The 16416-nt window shown below is 37.5% G+C and overlaps 4 protein-coding genes across 4 annotated transcripts; 2 read left to right on the top strand and 2 right to left on the bottom strand.

The window, feature by feature from the left end:
• The first annotated feature begins 1087 nt into the window (after positions 1–1087).
• LOC138129319 (probable cytochrome P450 6a14) lies at positions 1088–2809 on the top strand. The gene is made up of 3 exons (XM_069045616.1): positions 1088–2211; positions 2262–2513; positions 2565–2809. Exons 1-3 carry the CDS (start codon positions 1098–1100, stop codon positions 2729–2731), a joined length of 1533 nt encoding a protein of 510 aa, XP_068901717.1. The 5' UTR covers positions 1088–1097; the 3' UTR covers positions 2732–2809.
• Positions 2810–3081: 272 nt separating this feature from the next.
• Positions 3082–4088, bottom strand: LOC138128207 (probable cytochrome P450 6a13). The gene is made up of 3 exons (XM_069044395.1): positions 3959–4088; positions 3285–3881; positions 3082–3239 (listed from the first exon to the last, which is right to left on the bottom strand). The coding sequence occupies exons 1-3, from the start codon at positions 4086–4088 to the stop codon at positions 3082–3084; spliced, it is 885 nt and encodes a 294-aa protein (XP_068900496.1).
• Positions 4089–6075: 1987 nt separating this feature from the next.
• Positions 6076–7893, bottom strand: LOC138128831 (cytochrome P450 6a8-like). Its single transcript, XM_069045031.1, has 3 exons — positions 6702–7893; positions 6400–6651; positions 6076–6348 (listed from the first exon to the last, which is right to left on the bottom strand). Exons 1-3 carry the CDS (start codon positions 7807–7809, stop codon positions 6185–6187), a joined length of 1524 nt encoding a protein of 507 aa, XP_068901132.1. The 5' UTR covers positions 7810–7893; the 3' UTR covers positions 6076–6184.
• A 5349-nt stretch (positions 7894–13242) lies between these two features.
• LOC138128983 (probable cytochrome P450 6a13) lies at positions 13243–14778 on the top strand. Its single transcript, XM_069045229.1, has 3 exons — positions 13243–14224; positions 14270–14521; positions 14573–14778. The coding sequence occupies exons 1-3, from the start codon at positions 13330–13332 to the stop codon at positions 14734–14736; spliced, it is 1311 nt and encodes a 436-aa protein (XP_068901330.1). The 5' UTR covers positions 13243–13329; the 3' UTR covers positions 14737–14778.
• Positions 14779–16416: the final 1638 nt, after the last annotated feature.

Below are 16416 nucleotides of genomic sequence, written 5' to 3'. Positions count from 1 at the left end.
GATATTGTACGTCTCTAAACACCACACGACCGTGAGATATGTATCGGAAAATCATCATTTACCACTACTACCCAATACGCTCTGCCAACATTTATACATATTTTCAAGTGGTGGGGATATCGAGGTCAACTGGTGGGGGGAACTCCAAGGTCAAGTGGTGGGGATATCGAGGTCAAGTGGCGGGAGAACTCCAAAATCAAGTGGTGGTGATATCGAGATCAACTGCTGGGGGGAAAAGATCAAGGTCAAGTGGTAGGGGTATCGAGGTCAAGTGGTGGGGATATCGAGGTCAAGTAGTGGGGATATCAAGGTCAAGTGATGGGGATATCAAGGTCAAGGGGAAGGGGGCTTTGAGGTCAAGGTAAAAAAAAGTGATGGGGAGTGCGTGCCCTCTCCAACTCCCTCTACTATCCTCCAGCAGCAGTAACCAATTGGAGATGCATCGAAGACTACAAGCTTCCAGACCAAGACGTTATCATCGAGAAAGGTACTACTGTCATAATTGCCATCATAGGAATCCACTACGACGAAGAGTACTACCCTGACCCTGAGAAATTCGATCCTGAGCGCTTTACTGATGAGAACAAGAAAGCAAGACACAATTATGCGTTTATGCTATTCGGAGAAAGACCCAGGAACTGCAGTGGTATGATTGAAAACATGTGAAGACACAGATTTGGGCAATGGTGCTTTCCAGGTATGCGTTTCGGTCTGTTGCAGTCCAAGATGGGTCTTGTTTCGTTGCTGAAGAACACAAATTTACTGTCAACAAAAAAACTAGAGAACCGCCGCATTATTAACGGAATCATGTGGTACTAGCTGCTCAAGGAAAAATCTGGTTGGACGCTGCAAAAATAAAATAGTACTGCGTTTCAGTTTGTAATTTTGAAACCACCACCAATACAATTCTAGCTCATCGTTGTTTTCTATGTTTGCGAAATTAGGAGCAAAGCACTTTTGTAGTGAAGATTACTTGTCCAAAATATTTGTTTTCTTGTAATCTATTTGACGCAAGTAATCTCATAATCAGGTGATAACGCAACTATAAGACATGAAGTATCAAAGATTTGTTTGCTCAGTACAAACATCTCATCATCATGTTTGGTTTGGGTTTCTTGCTGGGTAGCAATTTCATCAGCCTGGTTGTAACTGTGCTTGTTGTGACCATCGCCTTCTGGAAATGGAAGTACCAATACTGGAAGAGACGGAACGTACCGTACCTAGAGCCGCGCATACCTTTCGGTAACTTGACGGACGTGATCAGAGGAAAGAAGTTCATCGGAATCACGCTTAAGAACATTTACGAGGAGATGAAGAGAAGAGGATGGAAGCATGGAGGGATTTACACTTTCACCAAGCCGACCTACATCCCCATGGATCTGGATTATGTGAGAAACATCATGACCAAAGACTTCAAGTACTTCATGGACAGGGACAATTACGTGAACGAGAAGGACCCTCTTCAAGCCCACCTTCTTAATCTGTCTGGAACGAGGTGGAGGAATTTGAGAGCGAAGCTGACTCCGACGTTTACCTCCGGTAAGATGAAGGCGATGTTCCAGGTGATGGCGGAGAGCCAAGAAGGGCTGCAGAAGATGATGCATGAAGGGTACAAAAAGAACGAGCCGGTCAACATCAAAGAGATTTTAGCTCGTTTCACTACTAACATCATCGGGTCTTGTGCTTTTGGTCTCGACTGTCACACACTAGAAGAAGAGGATTCGGAGTTTAGAGTGTTCGGAAGAAAACTCTTCACAATGACACGACTGCAAAGTTTCAAACGTTTGTTTGCTGTGACCTTCCCAGAAGTAGCAAAGTTCTTGGATTTGAGCTTCTCCAGAAAAGAGATTGTGGATTTTACCATGAACATGGTACAAGACACAATTGACCACAGAGAGAAGAACAACTACACCCGAAACGACTTCATGCAGTTGCTCATCAATCTGAAGAACAACAAAGACATAGATGGTGATGGTCACGATGGAAAGTCTTTATCTATGGACGAGCTAGCATCACAAGCTCTCGTTTTTTTCGCGGCAGGTTTCGAAACATCCTCAACTCTGATGACTTTCGCGCTGTACGAGCTGGCCAGAAACGAAGACGTCCAAGAGACGCTCCGAAGACAGATTGACTCAGTTCTGGACAAACACAACGGACAGATGACCTACGACTCGATCCAGGACATGAAGTACCTCAATCAAGTCATCGATGGCGAGACTCTCATCCTGTCAGGTTTTTACCATTTGACAAATCTGTTTCAGAAACGTTAAGACTGCATCCTCCGGGATCGTTCACCGACCGGAAGTGCATCGAAGACTACAAGATTCCTGACCAAGATGCCGTCATCGAGAAGGGTACTACTGTCCTGATTCCGATCATGGGGATCCACTACGACGAAGAGTATTACCCTGAGCCGAAAAAATTCGATCCTGAGCGCTTCTCCGATGAGTACAAGAAGACGAGACACAATTATGCCTTCATGCCATTCGGAGAAGGACCGAGGAACTGCATTGGTATGACTAGAAAATAGTGAAGAGTTAGATTTTTCAAATGGTGGTTTCTAGGTATGCGTTTTGGTCTGTTGCAGTCCAAAATGGGTCTAGTGTCGTTGCTGAAGAATTACAAGTTTACTGTCAACAAGAAAACTGTGGAACCGTTGCAGTACCAACCGCGCCATTTTGTTCTAGCTGCTCAAGGAGAAATCTGGCTGAACGCTGAAAAAATTAATTAGCACTGTGACTGTCCAGTTATTCATGTAAATGTAATGAAAATTAAATAAACGCATTGATTTCTTTGTTTATTACATATATATTGTCCAGTAAATTGATTAATGTTCCTAAATTCACTCCCAAATTTTTTGCTTAGAATTTGTCATTAATTAGAACTCCATCACCACAAAACAAATGTCCCCTTTGACTGCCAGAATAAAAGTGTTTGGCAACAATTCCAAAGGCTCTTTAGTCTTCTCATTGACTGTAACTTTGTAATTTTTCAAAAACACAGTTAGGGCAACTTTTGTCTCCACCAGACCAAAACGTAATCCTAAAAACATTTTTTTATATTTTTAGACATCACAGAATCTTATATCTTAGGGTAGTACTCCCGATCGTGATGGATTCCCAAGACTGGCACTACAACTCCGACATCCTTCTCGATTGTTATGTCGCTATCTGGAATCTTGTAGTCGGTGGTACACTTCCTGAGAAGGTACGCTTTGGGAGGGTACTTTCTTAAAGATTCTGAAACAAGAAACTACTCCTTGCGCACAAGATACCAAAACTCACCAGCGACCACTTGGTCCATGTACGTCAAGTCTTTGATGGCCTCGTAGGTGAGGCGGTCGTCGTGGTGACTCAAAACTATGCAAATTTCTTCGCGGAGACTCTCTTGGATGTCTTGGTTTTTGGCAAGTTCGTACAAAGTGAAGGTTTGGGTAGTGGCGGAAGTGTCGAAGCCTGCCAAAAAGAAGACGAAGCATTGAGCGGCGATCTCTTCAATGGTCAAAGCATCTCCGCTGTTCTTCAAATCGATCAACAACTGGATGAAGTCTGGACGACTGTAGTTGTTTAGTTCTCTGTACTTCATGGTATCTTTGACTACTCCCATGAAGAACTCTGATACGTCCTTGGGGATCGCGCACATGCCTAGACTTATCGCCAAATCGGGGAAAATAGTACAGAAGATTCTTTTGCCAATTGTGAAAGGGGTACTGGTAAACATTTTTTTGCCAAAGAATCTGAAAGGAGAATTTTCGTAATTGAAGATGTCCAAATTCAAACCAAAGACACAAGAACCGATGACGTCCATGGTGAAAGAACTCATGGTGTCTTTGATGTTGGTGGGTTGGTCCTTCACGCAGTCTCCTCCCACTCGACTAAAGTCTGGAACATATGCTTCATCCGACTGGAGCTAAAAATCGGAGTGAGTTTTGCTCTCATTCTCTTCCACTTGTTGGTACCACTCATCAAGAAAATGTGGTTACTGATCGGGTCATCTTTCTCGTTGTGGAAGAACCCACGATCAGTAAAACAGTGAAAATCTTTAGTTAGGATGTTTTTGATGTAGTTCAGATCCACAAGGACGTACATTGGTGACATGAAGAAATAACCTCCGCCATGTTTCCAACCATTGCGTTTCATCGCGCTGTAAATTCGTGCCATCGCTGCTCCAAGACATTCTTCAGTGCTTGCGGGATTAAGGAGGTTGCCGAAAGGTATCTGCGGTTGCAGGAACGGCAACTTCTTCTTTCGCCAATATTGATACTTCCACTTGTAGTACCCAAAAAGGACCACCAAAAGGAGTAGTGCAGCAATTGAGAACGCACCCATTTCGACTAGATTCACAACGAAACTGTTGCCGATTTTTTTATCAGCACCATTATAATACATATATGGTCTACGGTATTAATAATTCGTCTACAACTTTTCAGTTTATCATCGCGAGGCGAGGTTACATTGAAAAGTATGTTTTGGAATGTACGACACGTAAACAAAGTGAAGGTGTTTTTGTTTTATTGTTTTTTGCTAACAACAATATTTCTCACATTTTACCAAGGAGAGAACATCGAACTCTTTTGGTCTAGCTATTCCTCGAGGCCTTAAAATCCTCGCTACGCTCGTATTTCAATCTGGCCTCTCGGACAATTAGAAAAGCCCAATTTGCCCAGAAACGAGTTGCATACAAACTTTTATTGTTTGAAACGACGTCCCCAGAGCTTCCAAATCTATTAAAAATGATTTCGCATTTGCTTTTGACAGTTTTGACAAATTTTTCAAGAAATGTCACTTTGAATGTGTTGTCTAGGGCAACGGTTCGTTATCTGCTATTTTTCGCTTTAGAGCATTTAGGAGGCAGTTTACAAAGGAGAAAAATAAGAATTTATGACAGTTGAAAGCAATAAATAATATTAATAATTTATGCCTTGCTCCTTATTCCTCCAAGTCATCCATAATGATATATTTTTTATAGAATAGATACATATTACTTAAAATCAGTAACGAGCATCAATGCATCATAGAAGTTTTTGTACTCATAGCCTTGAAAGCAACGCTTCCAACATCCAACGCTCGCTTCGAAACGAGTGCTTCCCGGTCGACTCGAATGTAAAAATTGCAAAAAACACTGGCCCTTTGAGGCATTCAAAAAAAAATCTGTCTTGATAATAATAAAATTTAGTTCATAAAATACAACTTCCCTGGGTTTTCCTCCATTAAAAAATTACGGAAAGATTTATAATCGTTGAAAATTGGTCCTACAAAATTCACAAATTATTGCAAAAATTGAAATATCAAGTGAAGCAATTGTTTCCAATAACCAAAGATCACTGCCTACTTGGTTTTATGTTCGTTTATGTTTAATGTATTAAAACAAAATATTTTAATTTAATTTTCGTACAAAAAATATTGTACGAACCACTTGCGTGAACACATCTTCCGTTCATTCGCGCATTAATTAAAGGCACTCGCTCCTTCGTCGCTCGTGCTTTAAAAAATGCGCTCATGCGGGAACATCGTCTTCCCGCACTTGGTTCGTAAATAACTATTTCACTTCTGTCGTGCGATCTTGAGCACACACTCTTTTTTTGCTGATTTGTATTCTTCCTTTGTTTCTTTAAATGACTTGATATTTTTTCCTACGCTTTATTAACAAAATTTCTGTGTAAAATCATAATTTCCAATAACGAGCAAAATGTGATATCAAATCAGATTCTTCAGTTTTTAATACTCCTGTTTATTCATGTAAAGATAATTCCCGATCCGATCCGACCTGACCCGATTCGACCCGGAGCCGACCCGGACCCTCAAATAGGAAAAGACCCTCATCTTCCCAAAATTGACAACGGGCTTACTGCTCACTTTAGCATGAGAAGGCCACTGAACTCTTCTAATCCACTTCTTACTTAATCGCGAAACAGTGTTAAATTGGTACCTAATGAAAATGCGATAAGCGAAAGAAATGATTTAACGTCGTCAGCATTGTTATCATGCCTTCCTATAGATATTTACGTAAATATAAAAAGGAACCATGCCAAATAATTCTTTGTGATGTGTTTATTTCTGTTTTTCACCTATACACCCTACACTCCTCTTTAGAATTTTTTTCTGGTATTATTTAATTAAGCAAAGAAAAATAATAATTATAATGATATTATTGTAAAGTTCAATATAACATTGACGTAGCTTGCTTATACTTTTTCAGCGTTCAACCAGATTTCCCCTTGAGCAGCCAGAACAAAATGGCGCGGTTGGTACTGCAACGGTTCCACAGTTTTCTTGTTGACAGTAAACTTGTAATTCTTCAGCAACGACACTAGACCCATTTTGGACTGCAACAGACCAAAACGCATACCTAGAAACAACCATTTGACAAATCCAAGCTTTCACAACTCCTCGACAGTACCAATACAGTTCCTCGGTCCTTCCCCGAATGGCATGAAGGCAAAATTGTGTCTCGTCTTCTTGTTCTCATCGGAGAAGCGCTCAGGATCGAATTTTTCCGGTTCAGGATAATACTCTTCGTCGTAGTGGATCCCCATGATCGGAATCAACACAGTAGTACCCTTCTCGATGACGACATCCTGGTCAGGAATCTTGTAGTCTTCGATGCACTTCCGGTCGGTGAGCGATCCCGGAGGATGCAGTCTTAACGTTTCTGAAACAGATTTGTCAAATGGTAGAAACCTGACAGGATGAGAGTCTCACCATCGATGACCTGATTCAAGTACTTCATGTCCTGGATCGAGTCGTAGGTCATCTGTCCGTTGTGTTTGTCCAGAACTGAGTCAATCTCTTGTCTTAGTTTCTTCTGGATGTCTTCGTTCTTGGCAAGCTCGTACAGTGCGAAAGTCATCAGAGTTGAAGACGTTTCGAAACCTGCCGCAAAGAAGACGATCGCCTGCGAAGCCACTTCGTCGATAGACAAAGACTGTGCGTCGTGACCATCAACATCTTTGTCGTTCTTGAGATTGATGAGCAACTGCATGAAGTCGTTTCGAGTGTAGTTGTTTTTCTCTCTGTACTCGATTGTGTCTTGTACCAAGTTCATTATAAAATCAACAATTTCTTGTCTCTTGAAACTCAAATTCACAAACTTTGCTAGTTTTGGAAAGGTCACAGCGAACAAACGTTTGAAGCTTTGCAGTCTTGTCATCGCGAACATTTTCCTCCCAAACAATCTAAACTCCGAATTGTCATCTTCTAGTGCTTTACACTCCAATCCAAAAGCACAACTTCCAATGATGTTGGTGGTGAAACAAGCCAAAATCTCTTTGATATTAATCGGTCGATTCTTCTTGTACTCTTCGTACATCCTCGTCTGCAAGTCTTTCTGACTCTCCGCCATCACCTGGAACATCCCCTTCATCTTACCAGACGTAAAAGTGGGAGTGAGCTTCGCTCGCAGATTCCTCCATCTTGCACCAGACACATTCACAAGGTGAGCTTGAAGAGGGTCGTTCTCGTTCACGTAAACATCTCTGTCCATGAAGTACTTGAAGTCTTTGGTCATTATGTTTCTTACGTAATCCAGATCCAGAATCACGTAGCTCGGCTTGGTGAAAGTGTAAATCCCTCCATGTCTCCATCCTTTGCTCTTCATCTCGTTGTAAATCTCTTTGAGTCTGATCCCGGCGAATTTCTTCCCTCTGATCACCTCTTCCATGTTGCCGAAAGGGATTCGAGGCTCGAGGTAGGGCACGTTCCGTCTCTTCCAATATTGGTACTTCCATTTCCAGAAGGCGATGGTTGCGACCAGTAAGGCCACCACCACACTGACCAATTTACCACCAAGTAGGAAACCAAGAGCAAACATGGTGTTGTTGACGCTTTATTCGAGTGGATCCAGTCTAACTGATGTGTTTTATAAGAGTAACAGAGTTACATTGTCATCTGGATTATTTACGTCACTCTAAGAACTTTATCAAAGAATAAACAAAGTATTTTGGATGACAATTCTTCACCACCTCAACAGTCATAACAGATATAGTATAATTCAGAATAAGTGGCATCGCGGTAGGCGTTGATTCTCTAAAGGGAGCTCTATGTTATGTCAAAAAATTTAGTAAACATGTGAAACCGTCATTACTTTATTCTGAGGTTATGCGTTACATAATTTTGACATGGTTTTCACCCACAGCAGAGATAACCCCCAGACAAATAATACACTTTTCATAAATGAAACAAGGAAATTCCAAATACTTATAACAAGAAAATAAACACAAAACGACTCCAATGATAATATCAAGGCCAAATTAAAAGCGTAGGTTACCAACAGCATCAAAACTAGGGTATTATTAGCAAGGGTCTTGCTGCCAACGTAAATTTGAATTTCCAACACCTACCGCGATGCCACTTATTCTGAATTATAATATAATTGAAAATCGTTTGATGTTTGGGAAATCATGTGAAGGTTTTGTTGCCATTTTGTTTTGTTTCTTCGACTGTGTTGCAGAATTACTGTCGTCAAGAAAACTGTAGAACAGTTGCAGCATCAACCGCGCCATTTTGAAATTTGAAAATTCTTTACAAAATCCTCAATCAAACAAGTTTACATTGTACTTTTCGCTTTATGGTCTTATGAATCAGGTGTTACCATTGTTAACAAAATAATCTTGTCTGAGTCAGAGAAATAATCATCACAGGAGTTTTATTTAGTAATTTAATTAAGTCAGAATTTCATGTCCAAACAAATAATTTATTTTCTTCCATTAAATTTGAAATCACAATGAATCTCAAGCAGTTTTATTGGGTGATTCAAAATGATTGTGAATAAGTATTGCAACTATGTACGAAAATTTATGTGGCAACTGTGTGTGTTTGTCTCCAGGGCACTTAAGTCAGTTTTAGTTGACTTAAGCCTACCTAAACGAAGAGCTTTGTTCGATTTTCTCCGTGATCCACAATTCGTTAAATCAAAATTGACTTACCTTTTTTTGCGGACTGCGAAGAGACCATGGACCGATTGGCATGGGTGGAATTCAACGATAATTTTGGACTTCGGTGCCACTTCAATTAAGTGGGTTTCACGACACGAGACGATGAGTACGAAAACTAGGTGTGTTCACAAGGACGGTCAAATTCGAAGTCTCTGTTTCTTCCAAAAATGTCCCTCACTCGCGGGGGAGGTTTCGTCAACCCCGATTTTGCACGAAATTGTGAATCGGTTAACGCGCAATCACCAATGACAGAGGGTGCAACTATTTTCGAATTGAATTTTAAAGCTAACTTAAACTACGCGCTAAAACTAAACCGAACAAAACCAAACAAAAATGAAAAGAACTAAAATTAACTATTTACAAAAGCCAACAGTGTGAATGAGATAGATTTGACATTTGTATGACATTTCATAAGCGTGCATTTGATTTTTTAATTCCATTACACATTGATTTGACAAGTTTCAAAATTGCGCGACTATTAATTGTCAAAGAAATGTCAAGTCTATCCTACCCAGACAGTTGCCACATAAATTTTCGTACACAGTTGCCAGATTTTTCCACAATTATTTTGAATCACCCAATATTTTCATTTCGATTTTGATTGCAAGATCGATGTTCAAGTAAACAATCCGATTAGTTTGATTTCCAATTTCACAATCAGCTGTCAAATGACATTTGTGCGTGTAGGCAAATAAATTGGAATAGAAATAAAACAACTACATTTTTGTTGGACAGATCGCGAAACAACACAAAAGTAAAAGCAAATGTAATTTTATTTTAATTTACTGGATTGCGTTTTTCCAGATTTTTCTTCAAATCTTCCAGATTTTTTTTTCAATTGAAAACAAAAGAAAAGCATCAAGCAAATATGTAGCTCGTATTGTCAGTTATGACCGGGAGTGCATAAAAAATTATAATTTTTGAAATTTGTCCGAATTTTCCGACTTTCCTTTGTAATAGTCCCGAATTTTTTTTCCCGAAAAATTATCCAAAACCCTAACAAATAAAACCAAAAAAGAATTACGCATAGCCATCGTTCGAATCCTGAGTTATGGTCTTGAGTTTATAAAAAAAAAACAGTTTTTTCCGAATTATAATTTAGTTTTTCCAGATTTTTCTCCAAATCTTCCAGATTTTTTTTCTATTAAAAACATTCAATCGAGTTATTTCCATCCCGGGGCATATCGAACAAAAAAAAAAGAATTAATCAAATATGTCGTTCCTATCGTCAGTTGTGATCGAGAATGCATACAAAAATTATAATTTTTGCAGTTTGCCCGAATTTTCCGACTTTCCTTTGTAATTGTCCCGATTTTTTTTCCTGAAAACTTTTTCACGACTATAACAAACAAAACAAAAAAAGAATTATGCATATCCATCACAAAGAAATCCCATAGAAAAAAGCACTTTCAGTTTTTCCCGAATTTTCCTATTTTCCGGGTAACTTTTCCAGTTTTTCTTTGCATAAAAAGCTCATAAGGGTTATTACGAATATTAAAAAAAAAATTTGCCAAATCGTTCCAGCCGTTCCCATAGAAAAAAGCACTTTCGGTTTTTCCCGAATTTTCCAATTTTCCGGGCAACTTTTCCAATTTTTTTTTCCATGAAAACCTGATTCGGACTGTCACGAACATTAAAAAAAAAAGAATTATCCAAATCGGTTCAGCCGTTCTCAAGTGATGTGCTTACCAAGGAACATCATTTCATTTTTATTATACAGGGTGATTCACATAGCCCGTTTGTTAGAAACTTTCTAATTTCCCAAAATCCTATTAATATGAAAATTGGTAGCCGACTCTAATCGACTGCTCCAAGTTCAAAGGAAATATTTTCAAAATGGTGACACATTCCGGAAATCGACGCCATCTTTGTTTTTTTAAATAGAAAGGTCCCATTTTGACTTCAAATTTTCGATTCTACGTTAAATTTTGAGTTAGGACGTCCTTTTGTCAACACTTATCTGTCATCGTTCTTGACCTATGTCATCTTTTTCGGAAAAAAGCGGGGTTGCAGGGCTTCGTTAAAAAATGTATAACTCCTGAACCATTGGAAATAAATAATTGATTTTTTTAAATTGAATTCCTAAGAGCCTGGCCTATCTGTTGTGTCATTAGTGGATATTTTTTATATTTCATACGCCTACTGCAATTTTTCAAAATTGGTAATAAAAAAATGACGAAAATTTCATTTTTTTAAATGGCAACTACCATTTCTAACAATAGATATAAATGTAAAATTAAATTTTAAGTCCACTTTTATTAACATTATGTATGCCTATTTCTAGCCGTTTCGGCGTAATTTCTATTATTTGAATAAAATATTCTTTTTTATCATCAAGCAATTGTTTTATTTGAATTTTTATTCAAAAATCGCATGCAACGGACAGCAAATAACAATGAAAACGTTACACACATTTACATTAAAATATTTTTTTGTTAATTTGCTTATTTTTTATTATGTTGTTAAGTTGTTATCTAAAGTCCATTAAAAAATCGAAAAACCACCACCTGTTGCTTTAAGTTGGTAAAATTTAAAAAACACTAGGTAGTTATTTTATCATACTACGTTGGTAAATGGTACCTATAAATTATGACATTTATTTGATTCAAAATAAAATTCAATTGCTTTGAATTACGTTCAAATTGTTTTATTATTGCTCAGCGCGTTTCATTTATTTATTAATTCTTATTATTTTCACTTAAACATGCCCAGAAAAACAAGACACTTAATAAATATACTTAACCTCAAAATTACAATTCTCACCAAATTTTACACTAGACAGCGTTGCCGATAGTAATTATCGAGGAAAATGGGACGTTGGTGGTTTTTTGATTTTTGAATGGACTATATTATTTGTTGCAATGCTACTTTTAAATTAAAATTGAAATAAAACTTGCTTAAAAAAAAACATTTTATTCAAAAATTTAAATTATGCTAAAACGGCTGGAAATAGACATACACAATGTTGATAAAAGTGGCCTTAAAATTAAATTTTACATTTATATCTACTATGAGAAATGTTAGTTGCTATTTAAAAAAATGAAGTTTTCGACATTTTTTGATTACCAATTTTTAACAATTGCAGTAGGCGTATGAAACATAAATAAAATATCGCTAATAGCGCAGAAGATCGGCCAGGCCTTTAGAAATTCAATTTTTAAAAAATTAATTATTTATTTTCAATGGTTCAGGAGTTAGAAATGAAGCCCTGCAGCCCCGTTTTTTTGCGAAAAACATAACATAGGTCAAAAACGATGACAGATAAGTGTTAAAAGAGGAACGTTCCAAACTCAAAATTTAACGCAGAATCCAAATATGAGGTCAAAATGGGGCCTTTATATTTAAAAAAACAAAGATGGCGTCGATTTCCGGTATTTCCGAAAGTGTCGCCATTTTGAAAATATTTTATTTGAACTTGGTCGACTATAGTCGGATACAATTTTCGTATTAATACGATTTTTGGAAATCAGAAAGTTTCTAACGAACGGGCTACGTGAATCACCCTGTATAGATTTCTTTTATATTCACTTGCATATCTGTAGGAATAAATTCAAAATATGATTATTATTAAAGCTAACAACAATAAATTATAATTTTCGCGTATCATATCACCGTTGTAAATTTATTGTCTTTTGATAAACTTGTTATCAGTACGCATTTAGTGTGGTTATTGACATTGTCGTGTATTATCACTTTGTGATAACGCTGTAGATGACACTGAATTTCACGGTCAAGGCTGTGGAAGATAATTTGTATGACATAATTTATTAGATAATTTAATATAAAAATACATTTCTGTCGGAACAATAACATTTTGATTATCTCTAACAAAATATTTACAACAATGAAATCGACGCTTTCATAAAACATTCGTTCTTAACTCTTCCGGAAGAGTAATTGATGTTGATAAGGATTTGGTCACTACACAACTCCGATTTAAACCCTATTGAATTGTTGTAGAGGGGTTATCAAATAAAATTACATCAAAGGAAAGTATGACATCTGTCTAAACATTGTGTTATATTTTTTGGCATTCTAGCAAATTTTTCTTGAGCATCTAGGAATAGCTAGACCAAAAGAGTTCGATGTTTTCTCCTTGGTAAAATGTGAAAAATATTGTTGTTAGCAATAACCAAGAAAACAGGAACACTTTCGCCTTGTTTACCTGTCGTACATTCCAAAAAATAATTTGCAATTTAATCTCACCTCGCGATAATAAACTGTAAAGTTGTAGACGAATTATTTATAATGTAGTGCTCACTTGCTGCCCTACTCCTTGTGGTGGTACTTTTTGGGTACTACAAGTGGAAGTACCAATATTGGCGGAAGAAGAAGTTGCCGTTCCTGCAACCGAAGATTCCTTTCGGTAACATCCTCAATCCCATAACCTCTAAAGAATGTTTTGGAGTGACCATGGCACGAGTCTACAGCGAGATGAAACGCAACGGTTGGAAACATGGTGGAGGTTATGTCTTCATGTCACCAATGTACGTTCTTGTGGATCTAAACTACATCTACACTGTTTTACTGATCGTGGGTTCTTCCACAACGAGAAAGATGACCCGATCAGTAACCACATTTTCTTGATGAGTGGTACCAACAAGTGGAAGAGGATGAGAGCAAATCTCACTCCGATTTTTAGCTCCAGTCGGATGAAGCATATGTTCCAGACTTTAGTCAAGTGCTCGCCTCATCTCTTGTCCAGTTTGGAAGCAATTCGCGTGAAGACCCAACCTGTCAACATCAAAGAAACCATGAATTCTTTCACCATGGAAGTCATCGGCTCTTGTGTCTTTGGTTTAGATTTGGACATCTGTAATGACGAAAATTCGCCTTTTAGATTCTTCGGCAAGAAAATGTTTGCCACTACCTTTTACTCAATTGTCAAAAGAATCTTCTATACTATTTTCCCCAATTTGGCGAAGAGTCTAGGCGTGTGCACGATCCCCAAGGACGTTTCAGAGTTCTTCATGGGAGTGGTCAAAGATACCGTGAAGTACAGAGAACTAAACAACTACAGTCGTCCAGACTTCATCCAGTTGTTGATCGATTTGAAGAACAACGGAGAAGCTTTGACCGTTGAAGAGATCGCCGCTCAATGCTTCGTCTTCTTTTTGGCAGGCTTCGACACTTCCGCCACTACCCAAACCTTCACTTTGTACGAACTTGCCAAAAACCAAGACATCCAAGAGAGACTCCGCGAAGAAATTTGCACAGTTTTGAGTCACCACGACGACCGTCTCACCTACGAGGCTATCAAAGACTTGACATACATGGACCAAGTGGTCGCCGGTGAGTTTTGGTATCTTGTGCGCAAGGAGTAGTTTTTTGTTTCAGAATCTTTAAGGAAGTACCCTCCCAAGGCGTACCTTCTCAGGAAGTGTACCACCGACTACAAGATTCCAGATAGCGACGTAACAATCGAGAAGGATATGGGAGTTGTGGTGCCAGTCATGGGAATCCATTACGACCCGGAGTACTATCCTAATCCTGATGAATTCGATCCGGAGCGTTTCAACCAAGCCAACAAGAGGTCCAGACCTCAGTATTCTTATTTGCCTTTCGGTGAAGCTCCCAGGAACTGCATTGGTGGGATATAAGACTTTGTGGTGCCTAAAATGTAAAACAAAATGTTTCTAGGATTACGTTTTGGTCTGAAGCTGACAAAAGTTGCCCTGACTGTGCTGTTGAAAAATTACAAAGTTACTGTCAGTGAGAAAACAGAAGAGCCGCTGGAGTTTCCACCGTCCTCACTTATTTTGGATGTCAAAGGGGACATTTGGTTGAACATACATAAAATATGAGTGTTTAGTTTTAAAAATATTGTAATCAATGATAATAAATTTTGTAGTTAATGGTGTTGGTACCATTGCACAATAAATTAGATAACGTAATAATGATGCAGTAGTTTATGGTTTCTTATTTTTAATTCACTTGGTTTCTCAGTTTTTCAAAAAAAGAGAATGTGACGTTTTTTTCTTTCATTTTCTTCATACACGAAGGTCGAAATTGTTTTAGTAAAAACCAATCCAAATTGAATTTATGAAAAAAAAAATAACAACAAAAAAATCAATAGAAAAAGGAAATTAGAGAATGTAAGATTCAGAATGTGGAAGGTTTGCTTAACAGTATTCAGATTCTTAAAAATTTAGGAGACCAGAGGAAAATGATGAAACGTGTGGGTAGAAAAACGAAGAAGTAAAAATAATGTAAAAGGAGTTCTCAACTAAAATAGGAAGATTAAGAAAGATAAAAATGCACGAAGTAAATGAGAAAAATGTCTCTAGATAAAGAAAATAATATACAGGATGTCTCAGCTAAGAGTTTCGAGCCTAATAACTCAGTTATTTTCCAGCAGATTTTTGTGAAATTTAAAATGCAGATATTTTAGACGGTGAAGAATAAAATCCCATTAATGCAATCACCCAAGTCTTAAAAACGTAATTTTTACATGTCTTTTTAAAATGTTGAAGATTTACATAAAAAATTGATCGTCAATAAAAAATGCTGTAGGGAAAAACTCGTCCTTGAAAGACGTCTGGTTTGCAAGAAAAAAGCAAAAAACTGTGTTAAACGTGGCTGCAAATGCAAAAATGTAGACGCGTATGAAACAAAAGCGCAATTTTGCATCATTTTGGTCATCTCTTTTCGCAGAAGCGCAGGTGACATATTTGACGTTTATCTTGCTAACCTTACAAAGTTAAAGACAACATTTGGACGTAATTTATTATACTGGATGCTTTAATTCTTCCATTAAGGACTAAAACACGATCGGGATATTTTAGCAAAGGTAAGTTAGTTCACGTACGCTTCCTGTGTCTTCAAATAAATTGACGACTCTCTTAACCTTACATTTTGTAAAGCCTACATTTGGATAGTGTTCCACGAGAAAACGAACTGTGTCATTGAAGTTCTTACGACACTCTCCATAGGCAATTTTTTTTCTTTTTCAACAATATTGAAATTTCTGCCGCTGTAGTCTATTTTTTGAGTATTTTCAATAAATTTTCACAATTTGACGTTTCTAATAAAGCGCGCCCAATTTTGACAGACTTTAAAGGGTGTACAAAATGTTGCTTGGCAATTAACCATCAATTGTTTCAAAAAGTAACTGCTCAAATACCTTCAAATTTTACATTAAATTTTTAACGACAAAATCTAATCTTTTCGTTGAAGCAGACAAGTGATTTACTTAATTGTTTGTGTAGACCCCTATTTTTTAATGTTTAACAATCTAATAATAATCGCGCATAATTTTCGATAAAGGAAACATGTGTTTAAATTACATTTTTTAACTTGAGGTAATTTTATTATCACTAGTTGAACCTTCACGGTCTAAAATATCTGCATTATAAATTTCATAAAAATCCTTTGGCAAATAACCGAGATATTAGACTCGAAAGTCTTAGCTGAGACACCCTGTATATTTGCATGTCAAGGCCGCGAAATTTTTTTTTAACAAACCGAGAGAGAAATTGTCGCTG

This window comes from Tenebrio molitor, chromosome 4 (genome assembly GCF_963966145.1).
Source record: "Tenebrio molitor chromosome 4, icTenMoli1.1, whole genome shotgun sequence".
In the NCBI taxonomy this organism is placed as follows: Eukaryota; Metazoa; Arthropoda; class Insecta; order Coleoptera; family Tenebrionidae; genus Tenebrio; species Tenebrio molitor.
Note: the sequence above shows the minus strand (reverse complement) of the source record. Positions and strands in the feature narration are given on the sequence as shown.

Bases quoted from the DNA above. Each gene is read 5' to 3' on its own strand.
- LOC138129319 (XM_069045616.1), top strand. From the start codon at position 1,098: ATGTTTGGTTTGGGTTTCTTGCTGGGTAGCAATTTCATCAGCCTGGTT. The intron at 2,212-2,261 runs GCGAGACTCTCA...AATCTGTTTCAG, and splicing joins CCTCAATCAAGTCATCGATG to AAACGTTAAGACTGCATCCT. The intron at 2,514-2,564 runs GTATGACTAGAA...GGTGGTTTCTAG, and splicing joins AGGACCGAGGAACTGCATTG to GTATGCGTTTTGGTCTGTTG.
- LOC138128207 (XM_069044395.1), bottom strand. From the start codon at position 4,088: ATGTACGTCCTTGTGGATCTGAACTACATCAAAAACATCCTAACTAAA. The intron at 3,882-3,958 runs GTACCAACAAGT...CATATGTTCCAG, and splicing joins CCACATTTTCTTGATGAGTG to ACTTTAGTCGAGTGGGAGGA. The intron at 3,240-3,284 runs GTGAGTTTTGGT...TTCTTGTTTCAG, and splicing joins CATGGACCAAGTGGTCGCTG to AATCTTTAAGAAAGTACCCT.
- LOC138128831 (XM_069045031.1), bottom strand. From the start codon at position 7,809: ATGTTTGCTCTTGGTTTCCTACTTGGTGGTAAATTGGTCAGTGTGGTG. The intron at 6,652-6,701 runs GTGAGACTCTCA...AATCTGTTTCAG, and splicing joins CTTGAATCAGGTCATCGATG to AAACGTTAAGACTGCATCCT. The intron at 6,349-6,399 runs GTACTGTCGAGG...GGTTGTTTCTAG, and splicing joins AGGACCGAGGAACTGTATTG to GTATGCGTTTTGGTCTGTTG.
- LOC138128983 (XM_069045229.1), top strand. From the start codon at position 13,330: ATGTTTTGGAGTGACCATGGCACGAGTCTACAGCGAGATGAAACGCAA. The intron at 14,225-14,269 runs GTGAGTTTTGGT...TTTTTGTTTCAG, and splicing joins CATGGACCAAGTGGTCGCCG to AATCTTTAAGGAAGTACCCT. The intron at 14,522-14,572 runs GTGGGATATAAG...AAATGTTTCTAG, and splicing joins AGCTCCCAGGAACTGCATTG to GATTACGTTTTGGTCTGAAG.